This window comes from Aotus nancymaae, unplaced genomic scaffold (assembly GCF_030222135.1).
Source record: "Aotus nancymaae isolate 86718 unplaced genomic scaffold, 86718_ANA_hifiasm-v0.15.2.pri h1tg000059l, whole genome shotgun sequence".
Classification (NCBI taxonomy): Eukaryota; Metazoa; Chordata; class Mammalia; order Primates; family Aotidae; genus Aotus; species Aotus nancymaae.
The window spans coordinates 49,362,703-49,380,315 of NW_026988473.1; the positions used below are offsets into that span (position 1 = coordinate 49,362,703).

General features: G+C 45.6%; 1 protein-coding gene across 9 annotated transcripts in view; it reads left to right on the plus strand.

Moving 5' to 3' along the window:
- The window catches only part of IRAG1 (inositol 1,4,5-triphosphate receptor associated 1), a 158,101-nt gene that overhangs the window by 99,800 nt on the left and 40,688 nt on the right, over window positions 1–17,613 (plus strand). For 8 of the 9 annotated variants that reach the window (XM_064365180.1, XM_064365177.1, XM_021675150.2 and 5 more), the window contains 6 exons: window positions 839–1,012; window positions 1,669–1,746; window positions 2,470–2,522; window positions 2,732–2,776; window positions 3,908–4,525; window positions 6,151–6,229. In XM_064365180.1, the coding sequence (XP_064221250.1) occupies window positions 839–1,012; window positions 1,669–1,746; window positions 2,470–2,522; window positions 2,732–2,776; window positions 3,908–4,525; window positions 6,151–6,229 (1,047 nt within the window). The remainder of the gene's footprint in view (window positions 1–838; window positions 1,013–1,668; window positions 1,747–2,469; window positions 2,523–2,731; window positions 2,777–3,907; window positions 4,526–6,150; window positions 6,230–17,613) is intronic. The other variant, XM_064365179.1, reaches the window with a different exon arrangement.

The following is a 17,613-nucleotide window of genomic DNA, read 5'->3' on the forward strand; positions in this document are numbered from 1 at the left end:
ATGTTAGAAACCCAACTCAAACTACCTCATACCAAAGAAAAAAAATTTATAAAGGCCAGGGCTTATAATTTCAGGCAGTGCTGGATCCAGCAACTCAAAGTGGGTTATTAGCAATTGTCCCATTCCATGGACCTCTATAAACACCTCTGGAGCCTGTTCCTCATCTCCCTTCTTGATCATTAGCTCTTTTTGGTGAAAGAGGGGGGGTGGACAGAGTCCTACTCTGTTGCCCAGGCTGGAGTGCAGTGGTGCAATCTCGGCTCACTGCAACCTCCACCTCCCAGGTTCAAGTGATTCTCCTGCCTCAGCCTTTCTAGTGCTCGTTAGCCCGTACCTGGATAATTACGTCTGCCACCTAAGAGGTCCAAGAGTTTTGGAGAAAAACAGGGGTGAACAATATGAGTGGAGGGAAGGTGGCCACGGGATTGTGGCTGTGGCCGATGATCTTTGGTTTCCCTCCTTTATTCACAAACCTTAAGCCCACTAGCTTGTGAAAGAAACCGACCAGAAGCAAGAATGTACTGGGGGCGCAGACAGCACCGGAGGTAGGGCTCCTGGGTGGCCTTCCCTTCCCTACAGAGTTTAGGGAAATTCTGGGAACCTGAGATGGCTCCAGGACCATTTGTCACACAGGACTATAGGCCATAAGCCAGAGGGGCCAGGCCTGCAGAGGAAGCCACTATCTGTCCCCACGCGACCCTCTTGGTGGCAGTGGGCTGAGGTTTGGCTGGCTGGTCAACTGTAGGCAGTGTCCCTGGGATGAGGTGTGGCATGGCAGGGCCTCAGCCTGGGGCCATGGATGGGGTGGCTCTCACCCCGGGTCACCCTCCTTCTGCAGACCCTGCGGGGCACATCATTGACCTCGTGAATGACCAGCTGCCAGACATCAGCATCTCAGAGGAGGACAAGAAGAAAAACCTGGCGCTGCTGGAAGAAGCCAAGTTGGTGAGCGAGCGATTCCTGACCCGCCGTGGGAGGAAGTCCAGGAGCAGCCCCGGAGACTCCCCATCAGGTAGGGTGGGCCAGGATGTACAGGTGGCTGCCCCGAACCCCTCTAGGGTGGGGCCTTCGACTCACCTGCTCTCCTCAGCAGAGGTTGGGATTCTGTCCTGGGCTTCCTTTCCCTGATCTCTAACTGTGGGTACTGGGAAAGATCCTAGGCCCTCTGGGGAAGGGAAGATGATCTTGGGGAATTTCTGGGTTAAAGGGAAGGTTTTCCTGGGCCCAGAAATCCTCCTGCTTCCTCTCTCCTAGTCACTTTTCTTCCTGAGCAAAAAGTCAGGCAAGTGTAAGTGTACTTAGGAGGACAAGGAGAGCTTTTGAAGTCATGGCCACCCTGGGAAGTCTAGAAGGAACAGCCTCTAGAGTGGTACCTGCCAACCCACGCCAGGGCTCAGTTTCTGGACAGTGCCTTGAGGTCAGGCCGGGCAGACTGAGGAGTGTGACTCTATCCTTGATCCCCCAAATGGCCTGAGGGCCCCCCTCTCTTGAGCAGCAGCAGGGAGGGGCTGGGCTGTAGTAAGAGCCTCATATGGCAGTCCAGCATCAGCCCTGAGTCCAGCAAGGCAGACCCAGTTCCCAGGGATGGGGAAGACCTAGAAGGATGTCTTTGCCAGGCTGAAGTCCTATACTTTCCCGAGTGCCAGCCAATTTGTGTCGTCTCCACAGCTAATTCCCCAAACCTCAGCCCCAGCGCTTCTCCTACATCCTCCCGGAGCAACTCGCTGACAGTCCCCACCCCACCAGGTAAGGCGCAGCTGCTCAGGGACTTCCTGCCCTGCCTCTCGCTCTGGGTGGCAGCTCAGCCTGAACTGACCATCGTGCCTCCCAGTCTGTAGGCTTCCCCTTCGAGATCCCTGTTTGGCCCCTTCACACCCACAGCAAGACCCCTCTCCAGGGGCATTTTCTGGGCCACCCAGAGGAGGCAGATAGACTTCTTGTTCGCGTCTTGGGCTCATGTTGGGAGGCAGGTATAGCCCAGGGTCAAGAAGGCTGGATGGGAAAGGGGACTAGGACAGTCTCTCTTGCTCAGGGAGGCTCGGAGAAGTCCTCAAGAGCTTATCCGGAAAGGCCTCTTTGGGATCTGACTTCTTCCCTTTCATTAGGCTGTGCCCAGATCCACACCCTCTGGCCAACAAGGGAAGGGGGAGTGTGGCAGGAAGGGCAGCCGGCCCTCATCAGGGCTGTGGGGCACGCTCAGATCGGGGTCAGGCAGCCTGGGCTCAAATCCCAGTGCTGACATTTCCCAGCCATGAGACTTTGATTTCCCTGTGCCTCAGTTTCCTCCTGTGGTCTCTGTGAACATTCAGTGAGGGCCCGTCCGAGAACCTGGCACATGGGAGGTAGTCAGAAAATCTTCCAGGCCTGAGATTGAGAAGGGAGGCGACTCTGGGGAGGGAGATGTGGCTGAGAGCGAGGCTGAGGGTCTGGGCTGCTGGGCCTCACTCACTGGTGTCTGGACCCTTCCAGGTTTGGATGTGTGCAGTGGCCCGCCGTCCCCTCTGCCTGGACCGCCACCACAGGTGACAGGACCCCACCTGCTGTGCCGTTTCTGTGCCAATGGGTCTCTCCCCTTACGCTGAACACCAGGAGGCCCTTCGTGACCCACTGGAGATGAGGGTGCTGGGTGGAGGGCATGCACACCACTGCTAGGGGCCTCCTTGGGGGTATTTCAAGAGGAAACATGGTCCCTTCCCATTGCTGACTGACTCATGTTCACCTTCTCCAGCAGAAGGGGGATGAGGCCGACGTCTCTTCACCTCACCTTGGCGAGCCCGTGAGTTTGAGCTTTGCTCCCTTTGGGTGATTTGAGTGTGGGGGCAGAGTCTCCAAGAAGCCTCGGCTGGCCCCTGGACAGCCTTCAAGTGTGTGTGCATGCACATGTATGAGTGGAGGGTCAGGGCTGGGCAAACAGCAGATTCTCCTGCCCTATAGTGACTAGAGGCCTCAGGTGGAGTGGTGGGGAGAAAGGATTCAGGGGGTGACCTCCGTGGAGGCAATGCTCACAGAGCTGACCCCTAATCAGGCTGCTGGTTGGAGACAAGGGGGACTTTCAGGCCAGGTGAGACTGTGGCTCCTGTCAGCTACAGTGAAAGGGGCAGCTCCGGCCCCTGCCTGGGATTCTGCCTGGGGAAGCCGGGAAATCCTCATCTTTGTTGATGAGCAACAGAAGTGCCCCAGCCTATTCACAGCGAGGGGCCCACGTGCTCAGTGTTTCAAGAGCAGCAGTAGAATTTAGTCTCACCTGGAGCTGGGTCTGGGCTACAGTCCTCTGGAAGAGTCTCGGCACACACGAGGCAGCACACAGACCCCTCAGACCCACGTGCTGCTCACAGCCCAGGTTTCCCTTGGGGAATGAACAAAGTAAACTAACACTGCTGAATCTTAGAGCTTCTGAGCAGGAAGACATCCCCTTTGCAAGCATCACCCCATCCAATGATCCTTAACTTCTTTGGCTCATGGAACTCTGAGAAAATGTTGAAAGCTGTAGATACTCTTCCTAGAAAAATACCCCTCCACACACAGACACACACATACATTAGCTTATAATTTCAGAGAGTTCACAAACCTGGGTCCCTAAGAGTTAAGGGCCTTGCTAAGCAGTGCCAAGGCTAGATCTGGGGCAATGGAGTTAGGGCCAAAGCTGCCTCTATTCAAGTTTCCTCAGCTCTTATCCCTTGGGAAGTTCTTGGCTGGTTTTAAATTGCAGGTCCCATTTTCCTCTCTGTTTTACAAACCTCAGGCAGAAGCCCTCCCCTTCCACGTGGTCCACACATACCCCATACACACGTATACAAATGGGCCCCTTGGCAAGGTGTGTGGAGGCAGAGGCTCCACAGCAGAACGGGCCCCACCTGTTTCCCCTCAACCTGCCCCCAGGGTTCCATCTCTACCTTGTCTTTTTCAGAATGTCCCCAAAGGGCTAGCTGACAGGAAGCAGAATGACCAGAGGAAAGTGTCTCAGGGCAGGCTGGCTCCTCGTCCTCCTCCAGTTGAAAAGCCCAAAGAGATTGCAATAGAACAAAAGGAAAACTTCACTCCCCTCCAGTACCCCGAGACCACACCCAAAGGCCTAGCTCCGGTCACAAACAACAGTGGGAAAATGGCCTTGAATAGCCCTCAGCCTGGCCCCGTGGAGAGCGAGCTGGGGAAGCAGCTCTCGAAGACGGCCTGGGAAGACAGCCCTCTGCCGAGAAGTCCAACCCAGGATTCGGGAGAAGTAGCTCCCCCAGACCCCCAGGGGAAAGGCCCAGCTGGAGAGCCGATGGGGCCCAAGGCTGGCTCCAAAGCTGAGCTCCCACCCTCTGTGTCCCGGCCCCCCCTGCTGCGAGGGGTCTCCTGGGACAGTGGCCCTGAAGAATCTGGCCCCCGGCTGCAGAAAGTGCTTGCCAAGCTGCCACTGGCAGAGGAAGAAAAGCGTTTTGCAGGCAAAGCCAGCGGCAAGCCGGCCAAGGCCCCTGGACTCAAAGACTTTCAGATACAAGTCCAGCCCGTGCGGATGCAGAAACTGACCAAGCTCCGAGAGGTGGGTTCCTGGGGGCAGCTGGGCAGAGTGTGCACTCCAGGTACCCCCTGGGCTGAAGACCTCTGGGCTGAGTCTGGGCCCCTGGGTAGGCCAGCTCCAGCCTGGACTTGGGCCTTGTAGGGGGTGCACATTTTTGCACCGAGAAGTCAGGCCTACTTACGTGGCATCTCTCTCCTAAACACCAGTTTTAGGTGCTTTTAATGCCAGTTACCAGAGTTCAGTCTGGAATCTAGTTGCCACAAAGCCACACCTCAGGGGAACGCAGATGTGTCAAGGGACATGTGGGCCCCTCAGTTCTGGGCTGTTTTCCTCTGCCACTCAGAGTCGGTGGCTCATAAACAGGAACCCTTGGGAGTGCCCAGTCGTGCCTGGGACTAGCTAGCGAGGATAAAACAGTGTTTTCCTTTGTGATGCTCCCAAGCTGTCCTTCCTGATGCCTGTTAACAAAGGCTTTAAGTACATCTGCAAGTGTGACGGCTGCTCCTGCCATGGTGAGTTTCTTCCAGTGCCCATGGCGTCCCCCCAGCTGCTGTTGGCCATCAAACCAGACACAGTGGTCACCCATGGGGCTGCCACCCTATGCGGGATATGACCAGGGGCATCCCTACACTCCTGCAGGTTTTGCTCACGCAGAGAAGTTACAGGGAACCTGGAGGCCCCATGTCACTACTAGTACCCTGGCAGCTGAGAGCCCAGCCCCTACCCAACTCTAGTATGCTGACGCTGATGGGCTGTGGGCCTCTGGCTTGCTAAGCAAATGGGTAAAGGGCCCTTGACCATGACTTCCACTTGGATCATGAGCACCCTCTGCTGGCCCCTTCCTTTTCCCCTGTCTCAGGGAGGGGGTGGTGTGGGGTACAAACCACTCAAGTGCCCTCTACCACACAGGAGACTGGAGATCCATAAGTCACAAGGGCTAAGAGCTCTGCCAGGTGCTTCCACTCAGGGCCTTGTTCTGGTGCTAATTGGCTAAGAGCAGGTGTGAGCCCACTTGGGCCGCATACCTGTGGTCAGCATCTCATCTCTCCCCGGGCTCTGCCAGCTGAGGCCCCAAAGAAGCAATTCTCAGGCCTCACTTTTCTGGAGAGTTTTAAAAGCTCAAGAGGTGCCATAAAAGGCCATTGAGGACCTGAGTGTGCAGGGAAATCGCAGCTCCTGGAAGTGAGCACTCACTGCCCGAATTACAGGGCAGGAAGGTCCAGCCAGCTATGAGATCACCAGAGCTGTTTCCAGGAGCAGCGCCATACACACCCAGGGGACCCTCCTGTCCCAGATCCCTCAGTTCTGCTCCTGTGTGTCCTCTACAAACCTCAGCCACAGTGAGGCCAAGCCATTCATTTACCCTGAAACCCACAAACTTGTTTGCAAAGGAGACCATGCCAAGGGTCGTTCCTGACCCATGGAATGTGGTGGTGACAGTGGAGTTTCGGGCACCTTCACTGACTAGAAGAGGAACTGTTTCCTGGTGCTCTCGGCCCTCACCATGCCATGCCTGCCCACCCACCTCCCAGGCTGCCCCTGCTTTCCCACCTAAGACAGAGTGGTCGCAGAACCATAGAGCCCAGAGAACAGCCCAGCCCAGTGCCATCATCTGAAATGTTGTCTCTCTCTCTTTTACCACTAAGGAGCACATCCTGATGAGAAATCAGAACTTAGTGGGCCTCAAGCTTCCAGACCTTAGTGAAGCAGCCGAGCAGGAAAAAGGTAAGTGAGGTCGGGACAGATGCTCCCTCAGCCAGGGTTGGATTTGTCTGTGCCAGATCAGGAAGGTAAATGTGTGAACACAAGACTTCCTGTGTCTTCCTCAGGAAACATTTGCAGGTGAATGAATGAATCCAATTGTGTTTCCTGCCCCCTCAGCACCTCCAAACCTGCCTCCTTCCAACCACCCCCCAGGCCTCACTGGACACTGCCAGCCCTCCCTAAGCCTTGCTGGCATCTATCTAGTGGGCCTGAGAGGGTGCCCCAGGCCTGAACTTTTGGCACTTCCTTTTCCTTGTACACCCAGGAAGCTGCCCAGATCAAGGAGTTCCTCTTCTTGAGGCATCGCGGCCATCTCTTGCTTTCTAATCTGCTGTCACCACAAAGTCCACACCCCAGCCCTGCCTGGCTGTGTAGGCTGCAGGCCCCTTCTTCTGAGCCTCTGGTTCCCCACCCACCTCCTGCCAGAACCATCTTCTGAAAATGAGGCTTCAGCCCCCACCCTGCCTCCCTCTCTGCACTCACCTCTGCTGATGTTCTCAGTAGGGTTCTGAGCCTCCTAGATCTGGCTGGCAGATCCAGCCCTGCTCCCAGTACCCCCAGCACCCTTCCTCAGCCCCATTCTCCAGCATGTGTGTGTCCCACGGCCAGTTGGAACTGTAAGCTCTGCCACCACTCAGACACGTGACCTGGGCAAGCTACTCAACCTCCTTGGGCCTGATCCCCGCTGCATGTAAAACTGGGTTAAGAACAGTTCTTGCCTTCTTAGGTGATTATGAAGGTTAAAGCAGCTAATATTTGTAAAGTAACTAAAATGGTATCTGGTACATGACAGGTGTTATCTAGGTGTCATCTATTATCTTCCTAGAGAAGAAGTCCCCAAGGGCAGGAGCGAGTGTGTGTGTGTCTACTGCTTACAATAATGCCTGGCACTACTAGGGCCTGCATAGGTATTTATTGAATGAATGAATGAAATTGTATGACATGTGGCAGGGGGCTGGGCGAGCCTGTAATCGCAGGACTTTGGGAGGCAGGTGGCTTGCTTGAGCTGAGGACTTCAAGACCAGCCTGGGCAGCTTGGTGAAGCCCCGACTCTACAAAAAAATACAAAAATTAGCTGGGCATGGCAACACACACCTGTAGTCCCAGCTACTCAGGAGGCTGCGGTGGGAGGATCACTTGAGCCTGAGAGGTCGAGGCTGCAGTGAACTGTGATCATGCCACTGTACTCCAGGGTCTCACTCTGGAGTACAGAGGAGTCTCAAAAGAAACATTTAAAAAAAATATGTGGCAGGAGCATTGAGAGATAGGTACATGAAAATAATCCATAACTGTAACCATAGTGCCATGAGGTGGGCAAAGAGGCATGGGCGAGTGGAGAGGAATGAGTGTTTCCAACAGGCCAGGCTCCCGGCTCTTCCGTCTTCCCAGAGCCTCTTCCCTGTGGCCGCTCACCCTCTCGCCTCTGTGCCTCTGTCCCTGTGGCATCTCCCTCCTGCTGGGCTGCAGCCCTCCTCTCTGAATCATACAGTACCTGTTCCTTAAAGCAGCGGGTTAGTCCCACCAGCCCTGCGGTCTTTCTCCTTTCTTGACTTTCTTTTGTATTTTATTCTATGTACTACTCGCTTTTTTAGAGGGGGTGGGGGACTATTTTTTATTGCAGTAAATATATATGTAACATTCACCTTGCCATTTTCACCATTTTTAAATGTACACTTCAGTGGCAATAAGTACATTTATATTGTGTAACCATCACCACTATCCACTTCTAGAACTTTTTCATCATCCCAAACTGCAACACCACACTTATTAAAACAATAACTAACTCCTTATTCCCTCCCTCCCAGCCCCTGGGGTCACCTTCTACTTTCTGTCTCCATGTATTTGACTCTTCTAGGGCTCTCCTAGAAATGGAACCATACAGTATCCATCCTTTTGTGTCGCGCTCATTTCACTTAGCAAAACATCCTCAAGGTTCCTCCACGTCACCTACTTCTTTTAATCCAATCTCAATAAATAAATTTCCCAAAGCATTTTCCACAGCATAAACTATTTTGCACCTCTGATTTTGTGTAATCTTCACAGTCAGCTAAAGGAGGCAGGGATTCTTGCTCTTATAGTTGAGGAAACTGAGGCCCAAGGATCTCCTGACTCCAAATCTCACGGTTTGGCCATCCCACGGACAGTTTTAAAACTTTTTTTTAGCTGCACAACATTTCAGACAAGCTAATCTGTAGGAGGCCAGTTGGGGGGGAGACGCAAGTGGGGCTGCTCTGGTGGAAGGGGATAGGTGCGCTTAGATCCCGTATCTTCTGAGACTGTGGCCCCAGGGTACCTCCAGGGACCCAGGCCTCACAGCACCCTTTGAAAATCCTTGCCCTGCTTCAAGTTGCTGGTGGCCAGTCTCAGAATAAGAGCCCTCTCTCTGTTTATGGATTCTTGTGTAAATGTGTCCAGGATGTCACTAACAATGGTGGAAGCCCCTGGTCTGAACTATAGTAACTTAAACCTACTATTTATTCAGCATTAACAAGAAGGTTCCCAGAATTAAAATTTTTAACAGTATTTTTTCCCAAGGGTTAAATGTTTTAAATAAATTAACCACCTTTAGAAGAATCTTTTGAAAATTCAGTGTATACTTCTCTACTTATAATTTTAAATTTACTAAAGCACTAGAAAAAAATTGAAACACTAGAAAAAATTTACTTTAAAATTTCACACACCTCATACATTCTGAAAAACTAACGATTTTTCTTCTTTGTAATATTTGCCCATGTTTATAATGTTTTCAGTTAATTTGATGAATAGATAAGGCTTTTTTTTTCTTACTTGTTATTTTATACTCGGTAACTTCTCAGTTATTTAATGGGTACATAATTCCTTTTGTATTGACATATCTATTGTTCTTTGAACTATGATTAACAATGCTAGGATAAACAATTATAGACTGTTTTTTTCTTTCTTCCTTTAAATTATTCTTTCTTCCTTTAAATTATTCCCAGACTTGAGAGTCACAAGATTAGAGAGTAGATATATTTGCATTTCCCAAATTACTTACAATGAATAATGCTACTGACAAAGACTGAATGGGCATCTTTCTCTTGGGCATTACCAGCACTGGTGTTTGCATTTGCTCCTTATTATTCAGAATATAGTAAGAATAAGCAATAATTATTGTTATAACTTTATTATTATTAGTGTGAAATTTCATTATTATTTCAATTAATTTGCTAGGCAGCTCAAACTTAAAATGTTAAAATATTCACTTTATTTTCTTATTGGATGAGTTAACTTCTCACTTCTTTGCCTGTGTATCCTTTTGGGTCTGGAGTTTTTCATTGATTTGTTTGTTTTTTGTTGGTAATATATGTAAACTTGATACATTATAGATATTAGCCCTTAACTGGCTTTATTTCTTTTGGGGGGCTGTATTTTAATATATTTTTATTCAATCTTTTTTTTTTTTTTTTTGCTTTTTAATAAGTTTTGTGTTGTTTTAGAGGAATTGTAAAGATTTTATATAATCATGTTTGCCTATCTTTCCCTTTGAGAAATATTCTATTATTTCAATCATTATACAAATACTACTTCTCTCCAGTTGTAATAACAGGTCTATTTTTCACTAGTTTATAGTTTATTTATATTTATTTTGCTAATACCGCTGAAATTTATTTTAATATATATGTATTTTAAGATTTAAGATCCTGTTACCTCAATAATATTTTAATAGTGTTTATGTTTCTCTTGTGGCTTAGTCATATGTTGCATTCTTTTCTATATATACACCAAAAACTAGTTCTGGGCTCCTGATTCTGTTTTATTTGGATCAATACCACGCCATTTTAATTACTGCTGCCTTATAATATGTTTTAGTGTGCAATGGGGTTAGTTCTTCCTCATTGCTCTTCTTTTTCAGGCTATTCATTGATATTCTAGATAAGGAGATTCAGTGCAAAATAACAGACAGAGCAACTGGACAACAAGTCAGGAGATTTGCGCTCATGTCCTAGTCCAGACACCAATTAACAGATTCCTTAAATGTGTTCCTCAACCTCTGTGGGCCTCCATTCCCATTTGAAATTTATACCATTTTGTATAACATTGTGATTGCTGTAAACCTACACGTAGAATTTGGAAGAACTGTCCAAGTTTTGTTTGCTTTACAGTTTATAGACCTTTAAAGTACTTACTTTGCAAACATTTAGTTCTCATTCAGGCACATGGTTTGTCTCTCTGTTAATTTACATATTTCCTTCTTTCTCCTCTAAAAGACTTAAGATTCTTTGTATACATCTTCCATATCTCTTACTGGGGCACATTCTTTGTAGCTTATATTTTTGTTTAAGACTCTTTTTGTATTAGATTTTCTAGCTGATAATTTGTGGCATAAGTGAATGCTGCTTGGTGTCATACATGTTTCTTGCATAATAAATTTGTTAACAAATGGTAGAGTGATTACTGCAGTGATTAATCAGTGTGATTATTATTACTAGAGTGATTACTACATGCCAGATATTGTGCTGAGCACTTGATGATACTTCTCTTAATGCTCACAACAATCTTGGGAGGTGGCTTGACTATACTCATTTTACAAATAAGGAAATTGAATCTTGGGGAAGTTAAAGACACGTGGTTATTAATTGCTGAAGCCAGAACTGGAACCCGGATGTGTCTAACTTAAAAGGCTCTTGACCATTTTGCAGAACATCTTTCTTTTTCAAACTCACAATCAAACCTGTTATTTTTATTCAATTTGCCATTTGTCTTAGTTGTATGCTTGTATGTGAGTGTGTTTCTCAGTGTGTATCTGTATATATTTTATTAAATTTGGCAACATTCCCTAATAATGGTGATAAGGAGAACATTTGCCTTCTCTTTTAAACTGAGGTTTTTTTTATATTTTTTTCTCAAGCATCATGTTGTATCTTGTTACTAGAGGTACAATTTCAATTTTTATTTTGTATTTATTTTATACTATAAACTAAAATATACACTAGGTAATTTAAAATGTTAAATACAGAATTATTTTTACTTTTTATTTAAGGAAATATTTTTCAAGTTTCAAGATATATGTTGAATTTTATTAAATGTGCTATGGCTACCTCCTGAAAAAATCATGTATTATATTTAATATACTAAATATTTTCCATATATAAAAATAATTTTCCATAGAAATAAACCCTTGTGATGCCACAATGAAACTCATTTCATCATAGTGTATTTATTTTCTATGTACTACCAAATTCTCTATATCAGTATCTCTTTTACTCTGCAACTTTCCTGCATTAGTTAAAATAAAATCTAAGTTGCTGTGACATAGAGGCCCCAAATACAATAACATATAGGAGAGAGAAGATTGTTTCACTCTCAGGTAACAACTCCAAGGTGAGTTGATCAGGTTAGCATCAGGCCATGCTCCATATGATCATTTGGGGACCCTCACTCACTCCTTCCCTGTTGTCATTTTGCCATGCCCTGAGATATTAGACTTGATACAAGGGCAAATCTGGGTTCCCATGTTGGGGAGGGAGACAGAATGGAAGTCCAGGCTTCTTTTCTTAGTGTGGGAGTTGCACATACCCCTTCAGCTCCCACTGCAAGGGTGATAAGACGGTCACGTGTCCATACCTAGCAGCAAGGGAAGCTGGGGAATGTGGTTGCTGGCAGGACAGCTGGCCGTATGCTCAAATTAAACTCCATTCATATGAAAGGTGGAAAAGACATGTTGGGGGATGACGAGGTGCCTCTGTCACATTGTCTTTTCTACTAAACAACACACTTTAGACAGTTTCTCATTTAAAGCATATGGAACTTTAAACATTTTTAACTGTTTTATAGTATTAGGTAAGAAACATTATATTGTTTGACCTATCATTAATATTTGTTATTTCCACTTTTTTTCTCTATTGAAAACAATGTTATAATGAATACTCTCTCACATATGTCTTTATAGAAATCTGTTTTTTCTATGGGCTGTTATTCTAGAAGAGCAATTGATTGGTCGAAAGTATTTACATTTATGTGTGTATGTGCATACTGCCAGATTAGCTTACAAAAATTATACCAATTTTGACATCTACTACCTACAGCAAAACTTTATTGTTCAACATTAATAGAGCATAAGATGGATCTTAGAAGTAAAATTATCAGGCAAATGAATTTGACTCCTATAAGCATGAAACTTTAAAAATAAAATTAACCATGGTCAGTGTCCAATAATATACACTCCGTCTCATTTTCTCTCAGTTTCAGGGTCTGGATGGTTAAGAGCTCAAACTTCATCACTCACCAGCTGCATCGCCTTGGTCAAGGTTCTAATTCTCTCCATGCTTCAGTTTGTTCATCTTTAAAAGGAGGTTAATAATAGTACCTACTTCACTAAGCTGCTGTAATGTTTGCATGTGATACTGGTCTTTATCCCAGCAGGGACCTGGCATAGATTTTCATTTCTGTCATTTGGGTCATAGAACTCTATCTTGTCAGCCAAATGGAATATTCTTATACACTGTGCTCCACAGTGCTAGAGATGTGGTGGGCAACCATCCGTGTTTAATGAATACTTGCAGACTTGTGACTTTCTTTTCTTACATTCTGAAAATCCCATCAAAGAGCCCCATCCCCCCGCATCCATACCCAGGATAAAAGGCTTTGGGAGCATTTTATGAGAGCTGGCTCAGATTGTATTTATAGGCTCTAAATTCAACCCTGCATATGAGCTCATGGGGAAAACTCCAGTCTCTTATGATGCTTATTGGCTGTTCCTTCGAGAAATGGGAAAAGATACTTATCAGAACATTCTGGAGTCTGAAGAATTTTGGCTCTCCTTCAGTTTGTGAGGACTGGGAGGCTCATTTCTGTGCTGCGTCTGGTCTTTCCAACAACCCAGTCAGTTCCCTTCTCAGGAACTATGTTGTGTGCTGCTTTGGTCTTTGATCATTTGCAGGTTATTTTAAGCCAAAGATGTGAGGCTGGCTGTGGGCCAGTTCTTAGGCTGTGTGTTGGGGATGCATTAAGTGAAAAGGGTTCAGGTCCCACTATCAGGGAGAGGGTCTTGTCCCAGCTACTATTATCAGTCCCTTTGGCTATCTCAACAGCCTCCAACCTAGTCCCCCTCCCTGCACTCCCAACCGCCAACCCAGCTCACACCATGGCCAACACAGCAGCCGCAGGGATCTCTAAAAGGCAAATCTGTTTCAGCATCTTCAGAGGCTTCATTCTGCTCTTAGGAAGAGCACTTGAATCCTCAGTAGAACCAAAAGGCCCTGGGTGGTTAACCCCATCCACTTCCCCAGCATATTCTAGGGCCACACTCTGTCACGCACAATATCTTGGCCTTCCTTCAGCAGCTCATTCTTTCCTCTTCTTGGGCATGGCACATGCTGTCTTCTGCATGGAATGTTCTTCCTCTCTCCTTCTTTGCCCAATGAACTCCCACTCGATCTTTAGATATCTGCTCATGTCACTTTTTTGGGGAAGGCTTTTCTAGTACCTTCAGATTCTTTCTCCTTTCTAAAATCTCTCAGTGTGAAATTGTTTAGATGTTTCTGATTAATTTTCTGTCCCCCTGAATAATGAGCTCCAGAGGATGTGGCATGTCAGTTTTGCTTTGCATTGTATCCCTAGCTCCCAGCTCATTGCCAGGGACATAGTAAGCACTCAGTAAACGTTAAATAAATACATGAAGGAATGAGCTCGCCTTCACTGTCTAGGAGAGAAAACATAAGGACAGACAAAGTTACTACGATAAATTGTGATAAAACTTTAACAGGCCATAAAGTACCTAGGAACAAAGAGAAAGAAGCAGCTAGCTTAGTGGGATTGAGTCAGGGAAGGTTTTCAGGAGGAGCCACCTTGATCTGGGGAAGAGAAAGTCATTCCAGGCAAGGGACAGCAGAAGCAAAGGCATGTAGGCATCTTCTAGTGCTTGGCATATTTCAGGAACAGAAGGAATGTCATGTGAACCAAGTGTGAGCTACGTGTCCCAAAGAGATGGGCAGCAAGGTGGGTACAGTGGGTTGGGACCAGGGAAAGTGAAGGCTCTGAGGGCCAATTAGTGAGTTTGAATTTCATTTAGGACACTTTGGAAGTCAGAGAAGGCTACAGGTAAGGAAGCCTCAGGATCAAATCTATATTTTAGAATAATTCTTCTGGACAGATTGTCAGAGCTGTACTGAAACAGGAGACAGGGAGACACCAGGTAAAAGGACAGGGAAGTGGCCTGGTGAGAGGTGATGAGGTGGTAGTGAATGTGGACAGTTTGATGGCTACTGGAGATCAGCTTATCAGGACTTGATAAGGAGATGGAGTTGAGAGGCAGACCAGGAATACTACCAGGTACCTGTCTATGTGGCTGTGAGGGTGGTGAGTTGTGAGACAGGAGGAGGAATTTGCTTGAGAAGGAAGACAGTGAATTTGAGTTTGAACATGTCAAATGCCCATGGAAAGCAGCTCGAATGCAACAGACAAACCTGGTTTTGCATTCTGGCTCTACTGCTGATGAGCTGGACCCTAGAAAATCATTTTAACTTAACTGAGCTTCAGTTTCTCCAGAAAATGAGCTCAGCAATATTTACTTTACAGGGATATTGTAAGAAATAACAAAGTGTATCTACTGCATAGTTCAGTAAATGGTAGCTCTTGAAATAATTTTTATTCTCCTTATCCAGGTGGCGATGCCTAGGAGGTAGTTGTCTTTCTGAACTTGGATTTTGAGGGACGTGTAGGCTGAGGCAGAGAAGTACATCAAATGGACAGTCCTTAGAAAATCCCCAGTCAAGGCTCAGAGCCTCAGGTCTCAGGCAGGAAAGAAGCTTCCCTGAGAAGAAAGAGGTAAAGAAAGCTTACCCCCCAGTGGCAGCATTGACTTTTGGGAGCCATCCTGGGATTAACCAGAGCCCCAAAAGCTATTTTTCTAAGTTCCTGACATGGCCAGAAACAAATATTTTCATTGGAATGAGCTAGTACAGGGAGATATATTTGAAAATAATGTTGTTACTTTTGTTGAAAGTGGCTTATGTTCATTATCTAAAAATTCAAACAATAGTGAAAAATACAAGGAAGAAAGTAAAAATAGCTTACGCTAAACACCTCCTTCCCCACAAATGCAGAAGGAGGAAAGGAAAAAGAGGGAGATTATACTAGATATACTTTTTGAAATTGAAAGTATTAAAATTTAATTGAACTTGAAGTGAAACTGTAGGACTTGCTGAATTTTGGTAATTGCTTCCTCCAAAGAAGAGAAATTCATTTCTAAAAGTGCCAAAATGTATTATGAAATGCATAAAGGGTTTGAAGTTACTGAGTAGTTCTTTTTGCATTATAGGTCTTAAATTTGTTCTAAACTTTGGACCTGGTATTTGTTTTAATCATGTATGATATGACACAGAGACCTGGAGATGATTCTCATGAAGGAATAGGTTTATACTCACATATCCCTAATAGCAGGATGCATGGCACATCACACAGGGCCCCTTGGGGAAGGACCAGGGTGGGTCAGAAGGTGGAATTGGTGAGGGGAGAGATGGCTCCAAGCCTTTACCGGGGTTTTCTTGGGGAAGAAAGGTAGAAGCAGGGTAGGTACCCTGAATACGTTTAGGGTTGGGTAGTTTGAATAATTTTGGTAGGCTCTAGGCTATAAGGGTGGCCCCTAGTTGTCAGGTACCTGGCCCTGGGGTGATTCAGGGCAGGGGGAGTATTGGCTTGGTGTGCGAGAATTTGATAAAGGAGAGGTTTGCAGGTGTGTGCTCTGGATTGGTTGGTTTGTATTTCAAAGACACACTTGAAGGAGAGTTGCTTCCTAACCCTAGGAATTAGCTAGCCTTGAGAGGGGCTGTCTATCCAGGATTAAGGTACCAGGTGCCAGAACATCAAGAATACAGAAGATAAGATCATGCAGTCCCTACAATAGTACCCACTGGCTTCCTACAGGAAAAGATGAGAATGGCCGAGTATCTTCCCACCTTCACATTTCTTCCTACCTTTCCATTTCTAACTCTACACATCTTGAATTTTTCTTTGTACGTCATCAAGGTTATAACATTTACATTCCATATTCTGTAACCATAGTTTCCACAGTTATTTAGTCTTAGACTTAAATGTAAAAGGATTTCATGCTCACCACTGGTCCCTTTGCCATGGCTCATCTTGCCCAAATTTATTCTGATTTATGTCTCTTTTTGCTGGATTTTGTTTTCCAACAGTTTTCCTGGAAGAGTTCAGAGGTGCTATGTTGCTTGAGTTCTATCACGTTTGAAAAATGTGCCTTATTCTTGAAGAACAGCTTGCATGGTTACAAAATTCTTGGGTGACAGTTTTCCTTGGAACTGTGTAGATATTGCTCCATTATATTCAAAGTTATGGAGAAGGCTGGAACTAGCTGATTTCCAGCACCTCTTAATCTTCACCCTCCCTTGTAGATGTTTGTCTTTTTGTTTTTTTGTATGAAGCATTTGAATATATTTTTTAACATGGTGTGGTCAACCTGAAGGGTTCAACTTTCCCCCCAAGTGAGGAAAATTTTTCTTCTGTTACATCTTTGAATATGTCCTTTGTTCCATTTGTTTTGTTCACTACTTTAGAGACAACATAATGCATAGATGGTCAGCAGTGTCTCAACTCCAGGTCCATTATTTTATCTCTATATACTTCAATCTTTCTTTCCTTCTTTGCACTCCTTGTGATTACTCAATCTCTACCACCCTCCTCTAATTCAGTTTGAAGCTATATCTGTTTTATTCCTTCATTTTCCCAATAAATTGGTTGGTTGTATATTTCCCAATTTCTTGATTAGTCCCTTTATTTTGGTCTTCAATTTGTTTTCTTAAATAGCAATCATCTTCCATCTTTCATTGAGATGATCTTCTCATCTCAATTCTAATTTCTTAATTTTTTTTTTCAGGTTCTTATTTTTTCTAGAGTCAAAGTATTTGTGGTACATATTTGCACAGAAGTGTACTTTTGCATTTTTTGATGTATTTCTTGCGACTATGTTTCCATCCTCACATCTGTCTCCTGCATGCTTCCCTTTTCCTTCCTTTCTACTTTCCTTCCTCTTTTGGCCGTGGTATTTTTGTGTAGTTGCCATGCCATCTGTTTTCCTCTTTTTTCTTTTTGATTTGCACATTTCTACCTTGATGCCCTTTCCCTAGATATACTGTATCGTAGGTTAATTTTTGTTGACTCCTCTCTACCTTAGCTGAGATCTCTTTGCCTTCCCTTTAGTGCTTTAGTTGAGGAGCGTATATTTTATGTTTGTTTTGTTACTGCTTGGGTGGTGGGGAAAAGGGGAAGTTAAGATAGAGATGTTTGTAGAATTGGTTTCTGCTCTTTTTCCATAACTCTGTTCATAGTCCAAAACATGAGTTTGTTATACCAAATGGGGGCATATT